Raw genomic sequence first — 22,215 nt, forward strand, 5'->3', positions numbered from 1 at the left:
CCCATTTTAAAAAACAGAAAACTGAGGCATTGAGAGGTGGTAACAGCTGCCTGAGGTCACATAGCAAGGGCAGAGCAGGGATTTGAACTCAGATCTCTATTCATGGTTCATATAGTGCCTCCTTGTGCACCAGGAACCGCCCCCACAGTAAAAAAAAAAAAAAAAAAAAAAGGAAGAAAAAGAAAAAAACCTCTGGTGAGCACAGGTGACCAGACCCTTGCTAACAAGGCCAAGGTCCTTATCCCTTATTCCCGGCCTGGCTTGTTGTTTGGTTTGGCATCCATGGAAGGTTGTGGATGTCACCTCCATGCAGAGGCCATCCCTGACCACTCTCCTCCCCTGTGGGAGCCGCTGTTTAATCCACTGCCCTCACAGCTGTGCCCACTCCCTCCAGCCCTGTCCCTGTTTGTCTTTTTAGAACCCAGGGAGACAGATCCTGTGCCTGTATTTTCTACCAAGATGTCCCAGCACCTAGTCCAGTCCCTGAGCAGCGTAGGAACACCATAAATACTTGTCAAATGAATGAGAAAAAACAGATTGAGTGATGTGTGCAAAGGGCCTAACACGAGTGCAGGGGAGGGAAGGGAGGGAAGGAGCTTGGTTGAGTGGATGGAACCTGGCCTTGGACTGGAAGACTGGGATTCAAACGCCTGCCCTGCCTGTCTCTTCTGAGCCACCATGTTTCCATCTGTAAAATGGGACAGGGGAAGAGATGACCACGAAGGTCTCTTCCTGGCCGAATGTTGTGCTCAGGCCTGTTCTAGCTGATACCCCAAGAGTTAGTGTGTTCAGCCTGCAGGCCCCAAAGCCAACTTTTTCCTCTCCTGCAGGTCTTACCTCCCATGAAGGAAGATCTCCAGACCAGTATCTGGTCTTTGGTCTGAGGGCCATTTAGTGCAGGACTCGCACTCAACGCAGGGGGTGTGAGTGAGTGGCACGGGCAAGGTGTAAGGCAGGGGTACAAAAGGGAGTGGTGGGGACCGCGGCAAACCTAAAAGCACATGCCCTGGCCAGTGGTGTAGCCTCTACCCAGATCCACTCTCCCGTTGCCATGCGGGGATATGGCCCAGGGCTGCCAGATCTACTTTTGAGACCAGAATTCCAGATTTTTAATGTGGTATCTCCAAAGTTTTAAATACTGGTAACTTATTAAAAAACAAAACAACCCAAACAAAATGCCACATGAGCCAAAACATACCTTGTGAGCCTGATTTGGCCAGCGGGTGGCTGGTTGGTGAGCTCTTAGGATGACATCCTCTCCCTTCCCCCAGTGGTTGCAAAATATTTCAGAAATAAAACCAAAGTTCTCCCTGTGTGTCATCAGTTGACTTGGAAGATGACTGAGCCTGGTCATTGTGTAACCTTATCTTTCCTTCTGTCACTTGTTCATGGCAGGATGCTTACACGGTTCTGGAGAATGTTTCTACCTTCTAGCTCCAGGGTTGAGTGACCTGTAATTTTCATGCTGGCCGGGCAGGCCAGGAGCTGGAAGAGAGTGACTAGACCCCCAGAGCCCTCTGGAGTGAATTCTGCCACCTCTGTGAAGTCATTTCAGAGGAAGGGCAGTACGGCAGGATACGCCTGGGGTGAGAGAGCGGTGACAGCTTGGTTTACTCACATTAGTTACCCTGTTTGGAAAAACACACCCCAGTCCTTTGGGGCAGAGCCCCTCCCCTCCTCTGTGGCTCTGAAGGGACCAATCATGGGACCAGCCTTGATGGGCACGGGATTGGCCCCTGACAGGCACATGACTTGAGCCGGGCCAATCAGAGCCCTTCCTTGGGATTTTCTATTCATACATGGAGGTCAGGAGAGAGAAGCTCTTTCACTCTGCTGGGGTAGCTGACTTGGCATGGTATGGGACAGGCCTTGCGGAGAGACCAACACACAGATGACAGCTGGGCTGAGAGATGAAGGGAGAGAATCCTGACATCCCATGTGTCCCTGGATCCAGCCAGACCTGAGCCTATAGTCTCTCTCTCTCTTTCTCTCCCCTCCACTAGTTTGTGGGATTCAGCCATCTGCAACGACCATCACAAAATCCCAGAGTATGCAGGGAACCCTGCAACTCTTCCAGTGGAGCTAACTTGCTTTTTTTGTTCTGTCCCCTGTCCCCTGAAACACTGAGGTCCAGTGAGATTAAGCAACTTGTCCAAGGTCATCAGCTACCCGATGGCAGGGCAGCATTTAATGCAATTTTATCTAATCCTGTGTTGAAGGCTCAGTACACCCGACGTTCTCAAATGAGGTTCCCAGGCTCCAAGACCTTCACAGAAGTTTTCAGAGATGCCACCAATGGCATGAATGAAACAGAATGGACAGAGTGGACAACTTCAGAGATCTTCAAATACACTACATAACTAATATTGCCTGAGCTCTTACCATGTTCAAGGAATTCCTTTCCATAAACCATCTTTCATCCCCCACAAGCTACAAACTAGGGGCCAATGACATGCCCATTGAACAGATGAGAAAACTGAGGCCCAGGAAATTAATTACTCAGGTTACACAATGAGTAGTTGCCTGCATGTTACAGGCCTATAGGCCACCACCCTAACCCTCCACCCTCGGTTGTAAAATACCCCTTCTATTTCCTGCCTGTAGTTTCGCCACAAGAGCTTCTGTCCAGGCTCCTCTGAGCTCTCCCCATTGGTCAGTCTCCTTCTGGAACGTTCAAAGCACCCTGGGAGGAACCACATCTGGGGCCTGCTCGGTTTCCCTTAGTGGGATCAGATGGGAGACAGGGGAGTGTGGCACTGGGGCCCAGAGCAGGGTCAGGGCTGGACTGGGGGTCAAATGACGACCTGTGCTGACCACTCGGGTCGAGCTCTTGCCCTCCACACACTCACCGCTGGGCCGCACTGCGGTTCCTCTTCCATTCCCTCTCCAACTGGGAAACGAGCTCTTCCGAGGTGTTCTCTCGCCCAAGCGACCAGAGGTCTTTTTGCCCCAGAGGGCTCCTGTAGCCCCTCCAGACCAGCCTGCAAAAGAAGGTCACTGGGGCAAGCCCCTTCTGCCACTCATCCCTGCAGGGTCCCTGCAGGTAGCTGAGTGACCCTGGGTAAATCACTTTACCTCTCTGTGCCTCTGCTGGCCCCTGGGTAAAATGAAACCAATGAACTAACCCCACCTAACATTTGCAGAGCACTTCGCCGTTTACAAAGGCCTCATTTAATTCTCACGTGAACCCACATAATAATGGTAGGTTATCACTATATTTTAATTGTAAATTGATAATTTATAATTGTATAAATGTATGGAGGTAGATTACTATTGACCCATTTTACAGATGAGGAAAATCACAGAGGCTCAGATTAAGTGACTACCAAGGGACAACCAGCGTGGCAAGGGAAATAGACCTCTGCCCATGAGTCAGGAATCCAGAGTCCAAAATTACCATCGTGGAGGACACTTGAGCTCCTCCCTCAGCTTCAAACGTCCCCATCTCCCCCTCGCTCACTGCTGCAGCCCCGTGGCCTCAGGACCTTTGCACGTGCATCTTGCTCTGCTTAAAATTCTCTTCCTGCTACTGCTTCACCTGCCTATTCCTTACTCACCCTTCACATCTGAGCTTAAACATGATTTCCCTAGAAAGCCCACTTTGACGCACCCAGCCCAAGCAGATTCCATTATAAGTGCCTAGACTTTCCCGAATTTTTTTTTTTTTTTTTTTGAGACAGGGTCTCACTCTGTCACCCCAGCTAGAGTACAGTGGTGTCATCATAACTCACTGTAGCCTCGAACTCCTGGGCTCAAGTGATCCTTCTGCCTCAGCCTCCCGAGCTGTTGAGACTCTAGGCATGCGCCGCCATGCCTGGCTAATTTTTTCTATAGATTTTTAGTTGTCCAGCTAATTTCTTTCCATTTTTTTAGTAGAGACGGGGTCTTGCTCTTGCTGAGGCTGGTCTCAAACTCGTGAGCTCAAACGATCCGCCCACCTTGGCCTCCCAAGTGCTAGGAATACAGGCGTGAGCCCCTGTGCCCAGCCCACGTTATTCATTTAATAACCACTTACACTGTGTGCCAGGGCCTGTTCTAAGCGCTTCACAAACCTCATCTCGTTTAATCCTCACAACTCATGAGGTAGGTGCTGTTCTTATTCCCATTTTACAGATGTGGAGACTGAGGCACAGAGACATTACGTAGCATGCCCGAGGCTACACAGCCAGGAAGTGGCGGGGCCAGGATTCTATCCACGTGGCCCAGCACTACTGAGGTCTGACTGCAGTGTGGTCAGGAGGGGCCCGGTAGGTGGGGTGACACCGGAGAAAGTCTTCTCCGTGAGCCTGGGACCCTCCGGGGAGCGGACACTTGGTCCTTTACCCCTTTACCCCCAGTGCTCAGCACACAGTAGGTGCTTATCAAATGTTGGAATGACTGGTGATACCATTTTATTGAGGACCTACTATGTGCAAGCACCAGGCACTGTCCATTGATGAAGCTAGAGCTGTCTCCATGTTACAGAGGGGAAGACGGAGACTCTGGGTGTCTGTGACATGGGCCACTAAGAGGTGGAGACTGGACTCACATCAAGACCTCACTGCAGTGAGTGACCAGGGATAGGATGTGGGTGGTGCCCATGCTGAAAACTCGGAAGGAAGCGCCGAGGCTGGGACAGAGACAGCCTGGCCAACCTCTGTGAGCCTGGGAGGAAACCTCGTGGGGGAGCCCGTGGGGGCAACTGGAGCAGCAGACACAGCGGGGTGAGGGCACCGCCCCTTCCCTGCCACTTTACTTACCTAGAAACCCACCAGAACGTGGCCTTGGAGGGGAAGGAGGCCCCGGCCTCTGGACAGGGATTCTGCAACAGACAAAAGACAGGGGTGGGGGTGGCCTTGGTTCCTGTCCCGCAGGGAGCGTGTGGCGAGGGGAACCAAGGGCAGAAGACAGGATGAACTGACCGTGTGCTTAACGGTCTAAGTCCGAGCCCAACTGCCCTGTCTCCTTGCCAGAGGTGGACGCCAACAGGCAGGTGCTTTCTGGCAAGCAGGGCAAAAGGACTTGGGCCACAGGACTGATAGTGTCCACAAGGGAAGAACTAGCAGCTGCTCAGAAAAATGATCATCATACCAAGGCCAAGTAGTTCTGAAAGCTAGGACCCCGCAAAACAACGTCCTCAACAATATCCTTCAGTGCATTTTGTGAAGAGGGACCTGTCCTGTGATTTTGGCAGGTGCTCCAAAAAGATTGTACCAATCTGCACTCTTCACCAATGAGACACGAAGGTGCCCATTTCACCACATCTTTGCCATCACAGCTCGCTATTGATTTTTGAATTTTTTTTTTTTTGCCATTCTGACAGGCAAAAAAAAAAAAAATAGTCCTGTTATAAACTAGATTTCTCAAGCATTTGAGCATATTCTTAGATGATCTCAGATCAGTCTCTTCCTTGAAGAATTCTTTCCTGATTTCACAGACTTCTTCAGACAGAGCACTTTCCCCAGGTGTAATTTTCGACACATTTGTGTAATTATGGGACTAACGCCTGGCTCCCTTGCTTGGCTGCTGGCTGCATGAGGGCAGGGGCTGTATCTGCTTGTTCACCACGGATCCTCTACACCTCCCTGGGGTACAGAGCAGGAGTCAGCAAACTATAGCGTCTGGGCCACATCTGGCCCGCTGCCTGTTTGTGCAAATAAAGTTTTATTGGAACACAGCCATGCTCATTCGTCAACATATTATTTATGGCTGCCTTTGTGCTATGATGGCAGAGTTGAGTAGTTGCCACAGAGATTGTTCTACGGCTCACAAACCCCAAAATATTTTCTATCTTGCCTTGTATGGAAAAAGTCTGCCAACCAGTGGCACAGAGGAGGCGTGCGATGCGTGTTTTGCTGAGTGGCTGAGGGAGTGAAAAATTAAAGAACTTCGGTCACGCGGGGAGACTGAGGCTTGACGTGGGGCAAGAGCAAGAGAGACACTGGCAACTTACAGACTGCTGGGGGGCTTTGGGGAAGAAGGGCGGTTGATCTGCGAGGCAGGACAGCACGAACTGTGCCCCCACTAGCGACAAGCACAGGTAGGTGAACAGGTGGTGGACGGGGTCACTCCGGAAGCCCTGCGGGAGAGAAAGCAGAAGTCGGGCTGAGTGTGGCAGGCAGAAGGTGGGCGTGAGGGGCAGGGTGGGGAAGGGGTCCACAGGCGGTAAAAGGTTGAGGCTGAGCAGGGTTTCTGAGTGCCGGGGGCAGGGCCCAGGCAGGGGATCAGGACCACGGTGGCTGAAAGCCAGGGCGCTGGCATTCCTGATTGTCCCGATTTGCAGACACCTGACTTACACATATGCTACACATGGCCTGTACAGAAAGGGCCAGGGCTGTGTCTGGGGTTTGTCCTTAGCCAGGTGATGTCTCGCCACAGCCACTAGGACAATGAGATGAAAGGACACTTTATCTTTTCCTTGTGCCACAAAGGAGACCCTTCCTCCATGCCAGTAGTCACCCCAATCTCCCACGCTGCTCCCTCCTGGCCAGCGTTTAACAGAGGAAAGCCGGGTTCATGGAGCATTTGCTGTGCCCTGGGCACACGTGCATTCTTCCCATGCACGGGCTCAGCGGGCCTCTCCTCTCCCTGACCCCAGCTGGGCTCACGCTGCTTCTTACTCACGGGGAAACCAAGGCTCAGAGAAGCCACAGCACTTTGCTCAAGGGCACACAGCCGACCTGATCCAAATCACGACCTTCCGCCGCCATGCCATGATTGCTTTTGCCTCCGCTGTCCCGTCCCTGGTCATAACACCCTTACTTTCTCTCCCTGTGCCCAGGCATGTGGTTTGTGCAGAACTGACTCCCCTGCAGTGGTGGGTGGGTGGTCGAGGCCTGGCCAGTGGGTACATTCTACTCCCCTGGCTACTGTGATTGCGTTAGGAATGAACCTTGGACCCATGCTGAGCTAGTGAGAGCTGGAATCATCGGGAGATTCCACCAGATTTGCTACTTTGGTAGAACTTAAGTGTGGAGCTATTCGTGGCTTTCCTTGTCACACCATTGGAGAATGAAGCTACCATGGCAGAGCTAAGAGAAAGAAATGGACACAAGGTGGTGTTACCTGAATGTCTGGATCACTCATGCCTGGGAGATCAACAGACATAAGCTAATTTTAATAAAATTCCCTCTGATTTTTCCTTCTCCTTAAGCTAGTGTGAGTTGAGTCTTTGTAGCTTAAAACAAGGGCCCTAGTTTCAATATTCAGAATTCCTCTACTGAATTTTATAGGCTTCTGGGTTTTTTGGTTTCTGCAGATAGTGGACAAGCTGATGTTCTGACTGCATTATGGCCCACCTTCCCTATATTGCTATTTTCTTATTTCTATTGGAAAGTTTGTTCTGAGTCTGGGTGAGATGGGCTTGGGCTCTGCACTCCCAAGCCATGTGACCCTGAGGAAGTCATTCCCTTCTCTTAGCCTCAGTTGCCTCATCTTTAAAATGGGCCTGTGAGGCCGGGCGCGGTGGCTCACGCCTGTAATCCTAGCACTCTGGGAGGCCGAGGCGGGTGGATCGTTTGAGCTCAGGAGTTTGAGACCAGCCTGAGCAAGAGCGAGACCCCGTCTCTACTAAAAATAGAAATAAATTAGCTGGACAGCTAAAAATATATGTAGAAAAAAAAATTAGCCGGGCATGGTGGCACATGCCTGTAGTCCCAGCTACTCGGGAGGCTGAGGCAGGAGGATAGCTTAAGCCCAGGAGTTTGAGGTTGCTGTGAGCTAGGCTGACGCCACGGCACTGTAGCCTGGGTGACAGACTGAGACTCTGTCTCAAAAAAAAAAACAAAAACATATGGGGTGATGGATACCTCTAGGTGCAGGAGTGAGTTTAAGCGACTGGCCTGTGTCTCTGTGTAGACAAGTCATATTCGGAAAGCGGAGGAGGAAGGCTGGGACCCACTGCCTGACGCCACCACGTAGGTTCCCCCAGGTGGCCCAGGCCCCACTTACCCCTCCCGAGACGAGCTGGGCGGCGCGGGCAGCGGGCGAGAGAAAGCAGAGCAGCCAGTACCCGAACAGCACCCCGGACGCCTGGACTCCCTTCTTCCTCTCCACGTGAATCAGGAACACAGCGAAGCTCTGGAGCAAAGTCGGGGGGGGGGGGGGGGCACTTAGGGCGGCCAGGGAGAGGAGGGGGCTTCCCCATGTTCTCCGCCGGGGCAGGAAAAGCAGCAGCCGGGCCGGGACCAAGCCAGGCTCCTGCCGGAGGACGTCATTACCATCGTGGTGAGCCACACCGTAGGGTGGATGAGGAATTCCGGGGCCTCAGGTGCTCCCCGCTGGCTTTTCCAGAGAGCGACAGACACACTGGAGGTGCACAGGACTACGAGGGCGAACCCAAGCACCTGGGGAAACAGGCTTGGATGAGGCCGGGGGGTGATGAGAAAGGTGAGAGCAAACTGGGGGGTGACCCCATGTCCAATCGGGCGGCGGTTCTGCAACATCCCAGCTGGGGGCCTGTAATGAACCAATGTCACAAGCTGTCAGCTTGCCAATGTGCAGAATGCGGCAGGGGCCGTGCAGGTCCATCCCGACGTGTAACTATCGTGTAAATGACACATAACAAAAAACTTGAGCCAACCCAGTGTTTTCCAAAATGCAGGAGGTGCTCCGATAGTGCACACACAAGATGATTCTAGGTATGAAGAAACAGCAGACGATGAAATTAACTCACCAGGTAAAAAACAACCATACTCTCTCCAAGTCATTTTCAATCCCTGCTGTTAAATCAAGGAGAAACTCTCTGTTGGGCCAGTAAGCTTCTAAGGTCTAATAGGTACTGATCTCTCTTTTGAATAGGAGCAAGAAAGTGAGAGAGCATGCACACGCCAGAGGGAAGACCAGAGCAAGGAACAGTGGAGGAAGTGCTCAAAGTACCCGTTAGTTTAAAGCAGAGGTTGGCAAACTACCACCTGCCGGCCAAGTCTGGCCTGCTGCCTGTTTTTGTATGGCCTGTGGGCTAGAGATGATTTTACATTTTTCAATCACTGAAAAAAAAAAAAATCAAAAAGGAGCATAATATGTTGTGACATGTAAAGTTATATGAAATTCAAATTTCAATGACTATAAATAAAGTTTTATTGAAAACACAGTCATGCCTGTTGTCACAGGTGGCCTTCATGCTGCAATGGTCGAGTTGAGTATTCGGAAGGGAGACCACCTGGCTCCTTAAGTTTGCCAACCCCTGGAGAGGTGGTAGGCAATAATGTGATAATTAACAGAATGGTGTGGGACAGAAAGAACTTTGAAGAACATTCTTGTAGGCGTCCAGAGGAAAAGGGGACGGATGAGTAGAAAGGTGCACAGTTGGAATGCCAGGCATCGTCTAACACACCAAAATAAATACGTAACAATTGTAAAAACTATTCTGTGATACTGCCAGTGGGGAAACCGAAAAATAAATGCATAACTTTACAAGTTTTAAAATAGTTTCATCCTACCATGGCCCCAAAATCATCCTGTGTACCCCAGAAGCACACATGGCATGCTTTGGGAAATGCCAGGTCATGGTAGCTATAAACCATCTAGAAATGTGTGAATATTTGTCTATGTGTGCTTACGTATGCACAAATTTTTCATAATTACAAAATCTGTTTGGGGGAACCTTGTTCTACCAAGTTACCTCTGCGGCTTTTCTAGAACTGCTCTGTTTGATTAATAGGTTCCCTTCCCGTCTCCACCCTGTGTGCCCCCTGATCCCAGGAGTATCTGCTTTGGGTCTCCACCATGTCCCAGCCTGTCCCCCCGCCACACACTGTCTGGCTCCAGGCTCCCAGGGGCGGTGGCTACCATTTTGGCTTTGAAGAGGGGGGACATCCGGATGTAGCCCCTGCCACGGTGGTGGATGTAGAGGAGGTAGATGGGGCCGAGGATCCAGAGGTACATGGGGGGCAACCAGACCCCTGCTGTTCTCAGGAAGCACAGGTTGAGCAGGCTGGCAGCGGTGGCAGGCTCGGGCTCTGTCTCGTTCCAGACCTGAGGGAGCACCAGGGGGATCCTTAAGAGACAGCACATAGCAGGGGTCCCCAACTCACCAGCCCAGAAGGCTGGGCAACTTCTTGGTTCCCTAACATTTACACAAAACTGTACCAAGCACTCTTTGTAACACCTAATAATTCTCAACTCCTTTCATCCTTTCATTAACCCCATCAGGTAGATGTAATTATCGTTTATGATTAGGCAGACAAGGAAGCTGAGGCCCAGAGAGGTTGAGTAACTTGACTGATATCACTCAGCTGGGAAGCGGTGGTGCTGAGATTTGAACCCAGGGTGTTGGGTCCTGGAGTGTAAAAGACCTGCGCTCCTAATGAGTGCTACGCACTGACTGTCCCTTCCTCCTTACAACAACTCCAGGAGGTAGCCACTGCTGTCCCCATTTCACAGACCGGTAGACTGAGGCACTGAGCGGGAACTGCCTCCTCCAGGCCCACACAAATGGGAAGTGGCAGAGCCGATTGTGACCCAGGCCCATCTGATCCCAAAGCTGGTTCTACTGGTGTTCTTCGTCTGTGATTTTTATCTCAGCAGGTCTGACCCTCACTAACCCTAGAAGAAATGTGAAGTTTAGTGGACATGGCCTCTCCAGTTCTCTCCTCTCTGTATTTTCACTCCTCCTGGTTTCACCACTCACCAGGTGTGTAAACTTTAACCTGGCTGTGCCTCATTTTCCTTCCTTGCAAAAGGGGGATAAGAGACTCTAACTCTAAGGGTCGTATTAAATGGGTTGGTAGCAGAAGGCCGGTAGCACAGGGCTGGGCACAGACTAAGCCCTCTGTATACATCAGCTGTTCCTGCCCTACCTGGCTGGCTGCCCACCCCCAACCCCCAAAGCCTGGGAGTTCGCAACCCCTAACCTGCCCCATGAACTCCCTCCCTGGTGGCCTTTGGGAGAGGAAGCTGAGAAGGAGGGAATCCCGGAGCTCTGAAGGGGCTCTCTGGCGGGGGGGGGGGGGGGGGAAGGGTTTGGGGGACCCACTAGCTTTATGCAATAAAGGGCCAAAGCCCCCAGTGGCTGGGAGCTCTGGAGCCCCTTAAACAGTGCTGGGCTCTCCAGGCCGGCCCGGTGAGAGGGTCGCCATCTGTTGCTCTTAGGGGCCCGCAGCAGTCTTCCAGGGCCAGGAATTTGCCCGGGGTGGGGGCGGGCAGGGAAGCAGCCTCTTCTCTCCCCAGTACCGCAGCCCGAAAAATCTGGAAAGGCGAGTGTGGCGGGAGCGGGGCACTCACCCCCTGCCCCGCGCAGGGCTCCCCCGGCGCGGCCATCGGCGCCGTCTGTCCCTCCGTCCGTCCGTCCGTCCGTGCGGGGGTCCCGGCGCCCGTCGGTCCCGGGCAGCCGGCTCGGCGCGCTCCCTCCCGGCCAGCGAAGGGGCGAGTCCGGGCAGATCTGGCCGCGATTCGAGCTCCAGGACCCGGAGGCTCAGGGCAAGGTCCAGCCGCCCGGCGGGGGTGGGGCGACCAGGGGTTAAACGAGGCGAGGTCGGGGGTGGCATGGGGTGGGTTCTGGGGAGTTGGAGGCAATGGGATGCCAGAATCCCCGAAAGTGCACTGGGACCCTCATATTTCCCCTTCTCCCCGCTGCAGCAAGTATCATGCCAAACTTCCCGAACACCTCGGAGCCAGTCATCCTAGGAATTTATCCTGATGAAAGAACCCAACAGGTTTGCACGGGTTTGTTAACAAGGACACCTGGCCACGGCCTAAGTAGCCGACAGTGGGGGAATCACCTGGTCAAGGCCACAGGTGGAGACTGTGTGGCAGTTTCCTCACCAGGGGATCAACGTTGTGTACCTGGAGGGTAGAGGGAAGAATTTAAAAAGATTATTAAAGAGTTTAGCAGAGGGCTAGGCATACAGTAAATGCTCACTAAGAGTTAGCTATTAATATTGTTATTACTATTAATATTGTCATTTAGTCCATGGGTTAGTAACCAGTGGTTTAAATTCCATTGCATACATATATTAATATGGAAAGATGGTTGCTAAATGCTAGGTGAAAAAAAGATTGTAATATAAAATGGACTATATTAAAAAAAAAGAAAAGAATATGCCTAAATTGGGGAAAGTAGAGAAGGAAGTCAAGGTATTTACCTTCCTCTCCTGGGAAGTGTGTGCCTGTGTCAGAGTCCCAGCCACTGCTGCTTTTTTTTGTTTTTTTGTTTGAGACACTCTCACTCTGTTGCCCGGGCTAGAGTGCCGTGGCGTCAGCCTAGCTCACAGCAACCTCAAACTCCTGGGCTCAAGTGATCCTCCTGTCTCAGCCTTCCACAGTGCTAGGATTACAGGCGTGAGCCAGTAGAGCCCAGCCCCAGCCACTGCTTCTTAGAAATGACTCTAACGTTACTGTATGTGCATGAATAAAAAGATGGAAATGCACTAAAGCAGTGATCATAGCAAATCTCAGTTTTCTTTTCCAGTTTCTTTCTTGCTGCAATGAATATGTATTCCTTTCAAGATAGGAATGAAAACACTCAGTGCTTTGAGACAAGCACAGGTGCTCAGTTTGGGTGAAGAATTATAAAACCCTCTGCACTCTCCACGCTGCCCTGTTACTTCTCCTGGTCTTACCTTCCTGTTCTACGCCAGGTATGTGTTTCCCCCAGTCCTTTGGAATCTCCCCAACCCATGTCGGGGGCCCAGCAGTACCTCTAAAGCTGACTTCCTGAGTCTTCTGGAGGAGCAGGGACACAAAGACCCCAAGGATTTATCTCGAAGCTGAGTGTGGCAGGTCTACTGTTTCCGTTTAAATCATGTTTGTTTGAGGCAGTTTTGGTGGAGGCTGGTAGAAATTTGGGGGAGGCTAAAGCCCCCTCTCTCTGCAAGCCACTTCCCCCTGCCCCCCCATTGGCATTACCAAAGTCCTGGTGCTTTACTTCTTGGCATATTTGAAGATGAATTTAAAGGACTAGTTAGGAAGGCAGGAAGAACACAGAGGAAATCGTTAGGGTGAGCCAGGAACAGGACCCAGGGATCCCAATTCGTACTTCCTAGCTCTCTGACCAGCCTACAGCTACATGCAGACACTCCTAGACAAATTCCTTCTCCTCTCTGGCCCCAGCTTTCAATTCTATAACATAGGAAGTTTCCACAGATCAGCACTTCCTAATTGGTAGTTTTCAATTCCCTGGGTTTGGGTAAAAGGCATCTATTTCAATTGTGGTTACAAATTACGAACCCCAACAAACAGAATAATTATTTAAATAGTTTCTTTGTATAACTGAATAACTTTATAACTGAGTGTCACTGTATCTGAGTGAGAAGTCAGAGTGAGAAACTGAAATCGGATTTGCTCCCAATTGCGACCTGGCAGTCAATGTGTTATTCCCCTGTAGCCGCTGTGAAGGTTCCGACTATTGCGTAATTTAACTTGTGATTCTTCCTTGTATATTGCCCAAGTTTTAACCACAGTGGCAAATTGCAGTGGGATGTCTTGTCCTGTTATTTAGAAACAAGATATAAAAACTATCAAAGCACTAGTTTTTTTTTTTAAGGAGCAGAATGGAAGAATTTCAAATATCAGGTCAGAACAGCAATTTTGTGTGTATTTTGATGTGGTAACTGGTAGTTAATGCATACATTATAGTATGCATTCAGCCTTGGGACAGAATGTAACATGCTGACATTTGAACTTAGTTTCAGACAAATCATGCTTCATCTCACAGAGCTACTTGAAAGTAAACTGCATGCATCTTTTGCTTATGGGGAAAAGAACTCATCAAAATTTGTTTCTACACATATGTTATTAGAGCTGGGATTAAAATAAGGTTTAAATACCTTCTTTAATAGGCTAAGCTTAACATATGTGTTTTGCTTAAAAAAAACTTATTGATCATTTATCATGGAAAAATGAACCAACTTACACAAATTCCTACAGGTTTTTTTGAGATTATGTATTTCACTTGTGAAATATATGGGTCAAAAAGATTTGAGAAAGTTGTTGTATACTTTAGTTAACAAAGTCTCTTGTCCTTTCCAGCTGTGATATTGAATTTTAAAGTATTAAATAGAAATCAACTTTGCAGTTTTGCCTGTAGGCTGCACCTGCCAGACGGTGCACAGAGTCCTCCCGTCCTCCAGAGGGCACAAATGGGCTTGTTTCATTGCTGAGCATGCGCTGTAGTTGTCTTTTCTGGGGGCGTGGCCGGGCGGTCGGAGCGCGCCTGCGCGGTGCGGCGGCGGGGCGGGGCCTGGGCCGTCAGCCGGCCGCCGAGGAGGAAGGGACCGGCCTCGTGCGGTGTGAGGGGCGGGACCGGGCGGCCTGCGGAGGGTCGAGCTGCGGGAGGCCGGGCCATGCGGACGTGCCGGGGCGCGGGGCCGCCGGGGTCCGTGATGATAGCCGCGGCCGTGGTGCTGCTGCTGATCGGCGTGGGGCCGGCTCGCGGCTCGGAGGACATCGTGGTGGGCTGCGGGGGCTTCGTCCAGTCGGACGTGGAGATCAACTACTCCCTCATCGAGGTGAGCGCCCGCCCCGCGCGGCCCGGCCCGGCCCCGCGCTGTGACCCTGGGCCGGTCGCTCAGCCAGCCTCTCTGGGCCACGCCGGCCTCGCCTCTGATACTGGGCGGTTTGCACCAGCCCCACGTTCTGGGAATCCTCTCCCGTTTGAAGGCTCTGCTTTCCGCGGGCTGTCCACACCCCCTCCCCGGTCGCGCTGGAGGGGAGTTTCGTATCGTGGGGTCAGCTACGGGCTGGGGGTGCCAGACCCCAGACTCTTCCGAATCCGGGCTCCAGATCCCCAGAATCCAGGCTCCAGGTAGTCTAGAACCCGACTCCCTGAAACCTAGAGCTTCTGAACCTAGAGACACGTCTGATCCTCCAAACTCCACAACCCAGAACCCCGCCAAAGCTCTAGTCCATTGCTTCTTCAAAGCCCTGGGATGCTTTTGTTTTTGTATCTGCCCAGACTAGAGTGCAGTGGCCCAATCATAGCTCATTGCAACTTCAAGCTCCTGGGCTCAAGAGATCCTCCCCTCCAGCTTCCCCAGTAGCTGGGACTACAGGTGTGCACCACCACACTGGCTAATTTTTGTAATTTTTTTGTAGAGGTTCTCACCATGTTGTCTAGGCTGGTCTCAAATTCCTGGCCTCCTCGGCCTCTCAAAGTGCTGGGATGACAGGCGTGAGCCACTGCACCCAGGCCGCAGGGATGCCTTTAACAAGCATTGATTCCCATTTCATAGATCCTGACCCAGGATCGGTATTGGAATCTCTGGGACCTGGAATCTGTATTTTTATTTCTCTTTCCCCCTCCCTCCCACACTCTTTTCCCTCCGAAAATGGAGAGTTCTCAGCTGCCCTGATTGCCTTAGTGGGAATTACCCTAGAGGTTTGTGTGGAAGTTTTTTAAAATTAAGTTGTGAAGTCCTATTAAATTTTTAGCAGCCAGTGGAGTTATGACCCAGAAAGCTTCTGTGAAGAGGAAGGGGGATGGATGAAGGTCAAGGCAGGTCACTTGTGAAGGTAGATGGGAGGGAACCTGGGGGAGAGCTGGGCCTCCTTTTGGGGAGGGACTGAGGGTGGTGCAGGAGTCCCAGATCTGATCCTTTGGATGAATGCCCTTGACATTGCCTGCCTAGCTTTCGAGGCTGGTGAGTGCCCCATCCTTGTTTTATTTTTATTTTATTATATTTTTATTTTTGTTTTTTTTGAGACAGAGTCTCACTCTTTTGCCCTGGCTGGAGTGCCTTGGCGTCAGCCTAGCTCACAGCAACCTCAAACTCCTCGGCTTAAGCAATCCTTCTGCCTCCTGAGTAGCTGGGACTGCAGGCCCATGCCCGGCTAATTTTTTAAAATATATTTTTAGTTGTCCAGATAATTTCTTTCTGTTTTTTAGTAGAGACGGGGTCTCGCTCTTGCTCAGGCTGGTCTCAAACTCCTGACCTCGAGCGATCCTCCTGCCTCGGCCTCCCAGAGTGCTAGGATTACAGGCGTGGGCCACCGCACCCAGCCCCCCATCCCTGTTTGAAATGCATGCATCTGAATTCCTTTATGACCTGTAAAAAATTCATTGAGTATTTATTGAGTACCTAGAGTAAATAAGACACTGTCCCACGTGCTGTGGAGTGTAAAGCCATGGTCACTGCTCACAGAGAGCTTACACCCTGTGCATTGTTTCACGCTGTTCCCAGGTGTTCATGTTGTGAGTTTGTCGCTTTATATGTCTTCTTAGCTAGTAAGATTTCACTCTGTCATTTCTGTGTCATGATCACAGAGCACTAACATTTTAGAGGTGAGGCTTTTAGACATCATCAGACCCAACTGGTTCCTTTTACAGACTTGACAACTGAGGCTCAGAGTGGTTGAGCCATGCAGGTAATGTTAGGAAATTTTCCTTGAACCTAGTCTATGCCCTGCCAATTATACCATGTTGCCTTTTTCTTCAGAGAGATAATAAATGGTCATATAGACTGCTTTTTTTTTTTTTTGAATCCGTACTCTGTACCAGGTGCTTAATATGCGTTGATGTGAATCTGTACAATCACCATGAAGGGGAGTGGCTGTCTTTCTACCTATGGAGAAACTGAACCTCAGGAGGTTAAATGACTTGGCCAAGGTCACACATCATGTGCACGTGGAAGACCCAGATATTACTTGAGCATTTTATTGGGTTAACAGTTTTTGTCTGGTAATGCTCAGGATGCCAGAATTTTAGAGAGTCCTTGAGGAATATATTAATTGTCTTTTTGGTTCTATTATTGTTCTGAGAATGACAGTAAAGAGAAAATGAAGTTTCTAGATGAATGTTACTCCAGGCATTTGAAATTATTTGGAGTTAAGAATGCGGATCCCTGGCCCTCATCCCAGGCCTTCTAGTTGAGAAACAGAGGTGGGCCTCAGGAATCTGCATTTTAATAAGCACCTTACTAACAGCAAAGTTTGAAAATTCGTTTTAGACCCAGAAACTTATACGAACAACCTAGAGACAGCCACTAAAATAAACAGAAAAGCATTGAAAAATAAGACTTTTGGGATAGGCTTTAGGTGGTGTCTAATTTGATAAACATCGAATCACATTATTTGGGGGAGACGTCTTATTTCTCTCTGTTCCGGATGCCCAGCATTAAAAGCTGGCACAATGTACCAGTGCCCTCTGGATCGATAGTGATCCTCTGTGAACGCACATCGAATACATTCAGGCGTAATGCACGTAGTTAATTCTCAACGACGATGTTATGACTTTTCTTTCCTTCTTTTCCAGATAAAGTTGTACACCAAGCATGGGACTTTGAAATACCAGACAGACTGTGCCCCTAACAATGGTTACTTTATGATCCCTTTGTACGATAAGGTAAGAGGAGAGGGCACTGTGGTCTTTACTGCTTGTGTTTTATGATGGGAAGTAATTAGTGTGCCCCACGCGGCCACCCTCACCATGGCCTTTCCCACACTAGCAAATGCTTGTCTGTTTTGTAAATTATTAGTGGAACATGGCAATCCTGGCCCTATTCTGAGGCAAACAGCTTATAAACTGGTTCATTTGAATGCAGTGGCCCTGCATGTGTCCAGGGTCATTTGGCAATGTCCACAGACATTTCTGGTTGTGACAGCTGTGAAGGGGTGCTAGAGTTACCAGGAATGAGGCCAGACGTGCTACAGCGCTGCACAGGACAGCCCAAATGTCAGCAGTGCCAGGGCTGAGAAACTCCGATTTAATAGAACTCTTTACTTTTAAGCAGCGTAAAATATTGTGAAAAAAGTTGTACAAGTAATGTGTGAATTTGTGAGCTTTGGGGGAAAAAAAAAATCAAGGTCTTTAGAAATAGATGAAGTGAATTCATCCCCTTTTCTCTCCAGTTCCATCTCCCTCTATAGTGATAAACTCTGATAAAAATTTTGGTGTGCATCCTAATAGATTGCTTTCTACTTATAGTTAGTTATTTAGATACACACAAATATAGATTCATAGGAAGTTGCAAAAAATAGTCAATATACATAGTTTTGGTTTTGTTTTTTTTATACAAATTGAATCAAATGATAGGAATTATTCTGCAATTTCATTTTTTCCCCTGTGATATTGCTTTCATTCCCGTAGGTACATTTGATTATTTTCCCTTGCATGCTTTCAACATCAGCATGTATAGATCTACTGCCTTCTTTTTAACAGCTGCACAGTATGTCAGAGTGAAACTCCAGCTGTAATTTATTTAACCATTTCTCTATCGATGGACATACAGGCTTTTCTCATTTTTTAAAATTATTGTTATTACTAACAACACAGCGGGAAATATATTCTTGAACTTATGTCTTTGTGCATAATGCATAGGATTGATTTCTAGAGGTGGATTAGCTACGGCTTGAGATCCGTTTATTTTTTAACAATATCAATCTCGAGGAACCAGGATTGATTAGTAAAAATCTAGGTTTAAGAAGTGACTTTAGTTCGTAAAGATACGCGCTAACTCTTGCAACTGTAAGCATGTGAGAGGTTAATGGGAGACTCGATTAATGGTAGGTTTGGGATCACAAAGCAGCGAATGGCTGAATACAGTGTCTTCAGAACTCAGTGATGGGCTTCAGCCCTGACTTCTGATTGTTCAGGTGGAAACTTCTGGTCTTCAGCTTCAGCTTGTAGCACCTGAAGGTAATGAAGGAGCTCACTGCTCACACCATTTGGAACACGGCTCACGCTTAGAATTTCATTTCAGGTGTAGAAATTTTAGATTAAGTGATAGCACTGAACTGAATTAAACCAGGGTCATCAGTTCTCATTCCTTTAAATTTCATTTTCTTTTTTCCTGTTAGGGGGATTTCATTCTGAAGATTGAGCCTCCCCTAGGGTGGAGTTTTGGTAAGTTAACCGGATAACCAGATGTCCTTTGTAAGGGATTAGATTATGTGCTGAATATTAATTTAGGTTGGCAGAGTGCATAGACTGTTAAAATATTAAGGGATCATTTCTAGTGTGGAAGAGTGTTTTTTTCTTCCCTGGTCACTTTGGAGTAGTTTGAATTTGCCTTGATCTACCTTAGGGATTTCTGTCTTCTTTTTAAAATAAGCATCTTTTGTTGGACATCTTTTTGCAAACTCTGCCTTTGCAGTTTCACCCAATACATGGCAGTAAACAGTATAGAAATCAAGAGTGGGGACTTGATCTGGGTCCCAAGACGGCTGCTTTTTCAGCCTCCGTAGTTTTTGCTTTGTTTTGTTTTAACAGAATTTGACATGTAAACATTATGAGATTTGACATAAAAAGCCAGATCTATGTTTCTTTTTTTTTTTTCTTGAGACAGAGTCTTGCTTTGTTGCCCGGGCTAGAGTGAGTGCCGTGGCATCAGCCTAGCTCACAGCAACCTCAGACTCCCAGGCTCAAGCGATCCTACTGCCTCAGCCTCCTAAGTAGCTGGGACTACAGGCATGTGCCACCATGCTCAGCTAATTTTTTCTATATATATATATTTTTTTAGTTGGCCAGATAATTTCTTTCTATTTTTAGTAGAGACAGAGTCTCACTCTTGCTCAGGCTGGTCTCGAACTCCTGACCTCGAGCGATCCACCCGCCTCTGCCTCCCAGAGTGCTAGGATTACAGGCGTGAGCCACTGTGCCCGGCCCCAGATCTATGTTTCTTAAGAGATGAGAAGATCTGGCAACCTTGGGCCTCACCCAAGTTATATGACACCTGGGGCAAGTTACGTCCCTTGCGTGAGCCTCTGTCTCCTCACTGTGGAGTCCGGGTAGTTTCAGTCCCTGTCCCACAGCATACACGGATTAATGGGCCCATGTTAAGTGTTCAGAGTGGCTGGCACATAATTGTCAAGGACTCACTCAATGCTTAAAAACAGCCCTTCTGCACACATACCAACAAAAGCTCAAAACTTCCCTGGTACAACTGCCTTCTAGCAGAGTTGGAGAGTTGGGAACGGGGTTGGGATTGGAAGAGAGAATCTGTTTCGATATGGAGTGTTTTTGAAGAGGACAGACTCTTGATGTCTTGGTGGAGGGGTGTGGGTGACCCCAGTCCCCAGTTCTGGGAGAGGAGTAGGGGCCACAGTTGTTCATGTCAGCCTTGCTTGTGCGTTGGATAAGGAAGAATTTCGTCCCTGCCATCCCAAAGGGTAATGTGAAGCTCAGGCAGCTGCCAGCTAATTTGGCTGTGTGAGATCAGCTCTTTTTTTATTAATAGTTTGCAGTCAGGGGTCGCCTGGCAGGTACATTCCAGAAAGCTGGAGGGGAATCCAGCCGAACTAATGGTGGAAGCAGAGGTTCCCAATTGGTGACCTGTGGGAGTGTTTTGTTTGAGCCCCTCCCTTCCTGCTGGTGCTTTTTCTTTTGATAAGCTTTCTTTTTATCAAATTATGCTTTCAGAAAAGTACACTGAGTGCGACGGTGTCACTTGATGAATTTTCACAACGTGAACACACCCATGTAACCGCCACCCAGACCATGAGATGGTACTTCACCAGCGCCCCAGAGGTGCCCCAGCCCGGGCACTCGTTAGCCATCCTGCCCCACCCCCCAGGCGACCACCACCCTCCCCTTCTAAAATTATAGATTCATTTTGTCCATTTGGAACTTCATATAAATGAAATTATACCAGGCACTTTTTTGTGTCTGGTTTCTTTCTCTCAGCATTGGTCTTGAGAATCTCTCTTATGTGTAGTTCTACTTCATTTTCTTTGCTGTACAGAATTCTGATGTATGAATATAAAATGATTTATCCAATCAATGTACTGCTGATGGATGTTTGCTTTCTGATTTTGGCCACTGAGAATAGTGCTCCTGGGAACATTCTTGTACATGTGTTTTGGTCCACATTTATTTGCATTTTTGCTGGGTATATACCAGGAAAGACATTGCGGGACAACAAAATTTATACATGCTCAGTTTTAGCAGATATTTCCAAACATCCAAAGTGGGTATACCAGTTTATGGTCCGCTGGCAGCGTGCAGGAGTTCAGTCGCTCCCATCCTCGCCAGCGCTTGGTGTGGTTTTTCATTTCAGCTGTTCTGGTGAAATGTGGTGGTATCTCACTGTGGTCTTGATTTACATTTCTCTGATGGCCAGTGAGATTGAACACTTTTTCATCTGTTTATGTTTATTTGCCAGTGAATGGCTTCTTTTGTGAGATGGCTCTTCAAGTCTTTTGCCCATTTTGTAAGTTAGAAACTCTGTGTGTGTGTGTAATTCTTCATGTTACCTGAAAATCTCATGGTTTAAACATTTTTTTCTCTGCCTAGTCTTCCTAACCTTTTAAAAACTCAACTTTAACCCCTGTTATGATGAACTCTTCAGTTTTTTGTTTTTAAATGGAATGAATTGCTGATGTGGAAAAATCGGGAGATGGTACATAAAGTCCAAATTTCCAGTTTTTCTGAGAAGCTGGAAGCTCCAGCAACCCTGGGCCACGTGGCGGAGTGGAGCAGCGGTTGGTCCCTGCCTGCCTGTTCTGCTTACTGTGCGCCCACGTGGCTCCCGTGGCATCGGAGTTTGTGGTCTTGGTTTAACGTGGCTGAAATCATGGAACTCGTGTTCTTGGTCAGGGGACAGATTTGGAGCCAGATGTTTGGGGTTGAATTGGGGCTCTGTCAGTCACAAGCTCTGTGACCTTGGGAGCTCCTTTAGCTTTTCCATGCCTCAGTTTACCCATCAATAAATTGCAGATATTACTACCTACCTCTTATGATACTAGTGAGAATTAAAGGCACTCAGCTCAGTGCCTGGTTTGTGGTGAGCATTCAATAAATAACATTATTTGGTGCCTGCTGCATTTTCAGTGGGAATCTGCAGTATAACTCGCCTGAAAGACTGTTTTAAAACTATTTTATACTCTGAACACTGGTTCTCTTGGGGGCAGGAAGTCAGGTGGCCAGGGCAATAGGGGTGACAGGGAGACTTTTCCCTGCATACCTTTTTGTACCTTTGGATTTTGAGCCTTACGAGTGTATTAAGTGTTTAGAAATAAATAAGATGAAAGCTTAACAGTAAAACGTGATTTGCTTGGGTGGGTTCACCGTATCCCAGCACTAAGCTTGCCCTTGTGTCTTGTTCCGTTTCCTGTCCCTCCTCAGAGCCGACGACCGTGGAGCTCTATGTGGACGGCGTCAATGACATCTGCACAAAGGGCGAGGATATCAACTTCGTGTTCACCGGGTTCTCCGTGAACGGAAAGGTTTGGCTTCGGGGCTTTGCTGTTTTTCACGGTTGCTCTGCAGTATGTACTGCGTCTTAGCCTTGAAAAAAATGCAGGATGTTTTGATCCGGGGGCTTTGATCCCACAGGGGACCCACAGAGAAGCTTCTAGAGAGCC

The 22,215-nt window shown here is 48.8% G+C and overlaps 2 protein-coding genes across 4 annotated transcripts in view; one reads left to right on the plus strand and one right to left on the minus strand.

Moving 5' to 3' along the window:
* The window catches only part of ABCC6 (ATP binding cassette subfamily C member 6), a 45,536-nt gene extending 34,112 nt beyond the window's left edge, over positions 1–11,424 (minus strand). The window contains exons 1-7 of one of the 2 annotated variants that reach the window (XM_045542674.1): positions 11,203–11,403; positions 9,769–9,954; positions 8,199–8,324; positions 7,930–8,058; positions 5,933–6,058; positions 4,740–4,801; positions 2,850–2,981 (exon numbers count right to left, since the gene is read on the minus strand). In XM_045542674.1, the coding sequence (XP_045398630.1) occupies positions 2,850–2,981; positions 4,740–4,801; positions 5,933–6,058; positions 7,930–8,058; positions 8,199–8,324; positions 9,769–9,954; positions 11,203–11,238 (797 nt within the window). In that variant the 5' untranslated portion in view covers positions 11,239–11,403. Of the gene's footprint in view, positions 1–2,849; positions 2,982–4,739; positions 4,802–5,932; positions 6,059–7,929; positions 8,059–8,198; positions 8,325–9,768; positions 9,955–11,202 lie in introns of both variants that reach the window. The other variant, XM_045542675.1, reaches the window with a different exon arrangement.
* A 2,684-nt stretch (positions 11,425–14,108) lies between these two features.
* The window catches only part of LOC123632418 (nodal modulator 1), a 53,869-nt gene continuing 45,762 nt past the window's right edge, over positions 14,109–22,215 (plus strand). Inside the window, exons 1-4 of one of the 2 annotated variants that reach the window (XM_045542677.1) lie at positions 14,109–14,426; positions 17,168–17,257; positions 18,712–18,757; positions 21,977–22,077. In XM_045542677.1, the coding sequence (XP_045398633.1) occupies positions 14,262–14,426; positions 17,168–17,257; positions 18,712–18,757; positions 21,977–22,077 (402 nt within the window). In that variant the 5' untranslated portion in view covers positions 14,109–14,261. The remainder of the gene's footprint in view (positions 14,427–17,167; positions 17,258–18,711; positions 18,758–21,976; positions 22,078–22,215) is intronic. The other variant, XM_045542678.1, reaches the window with a different exon arrangement.

This window comes from Lemur catta, chromosome 2, assembly GCF_020740605.2.
Source record: "Lemur catta isolate mLemCat1 chromosome 2, mLemCat1.pri, whole genome shotgun sequence".
Taxonomy (NCBI): domain Eukaryota; kingdom Metazoa; phylum Chordata; class Mammalia; order Primates; family Lemuridae; genus Lemur; species Lemur catta.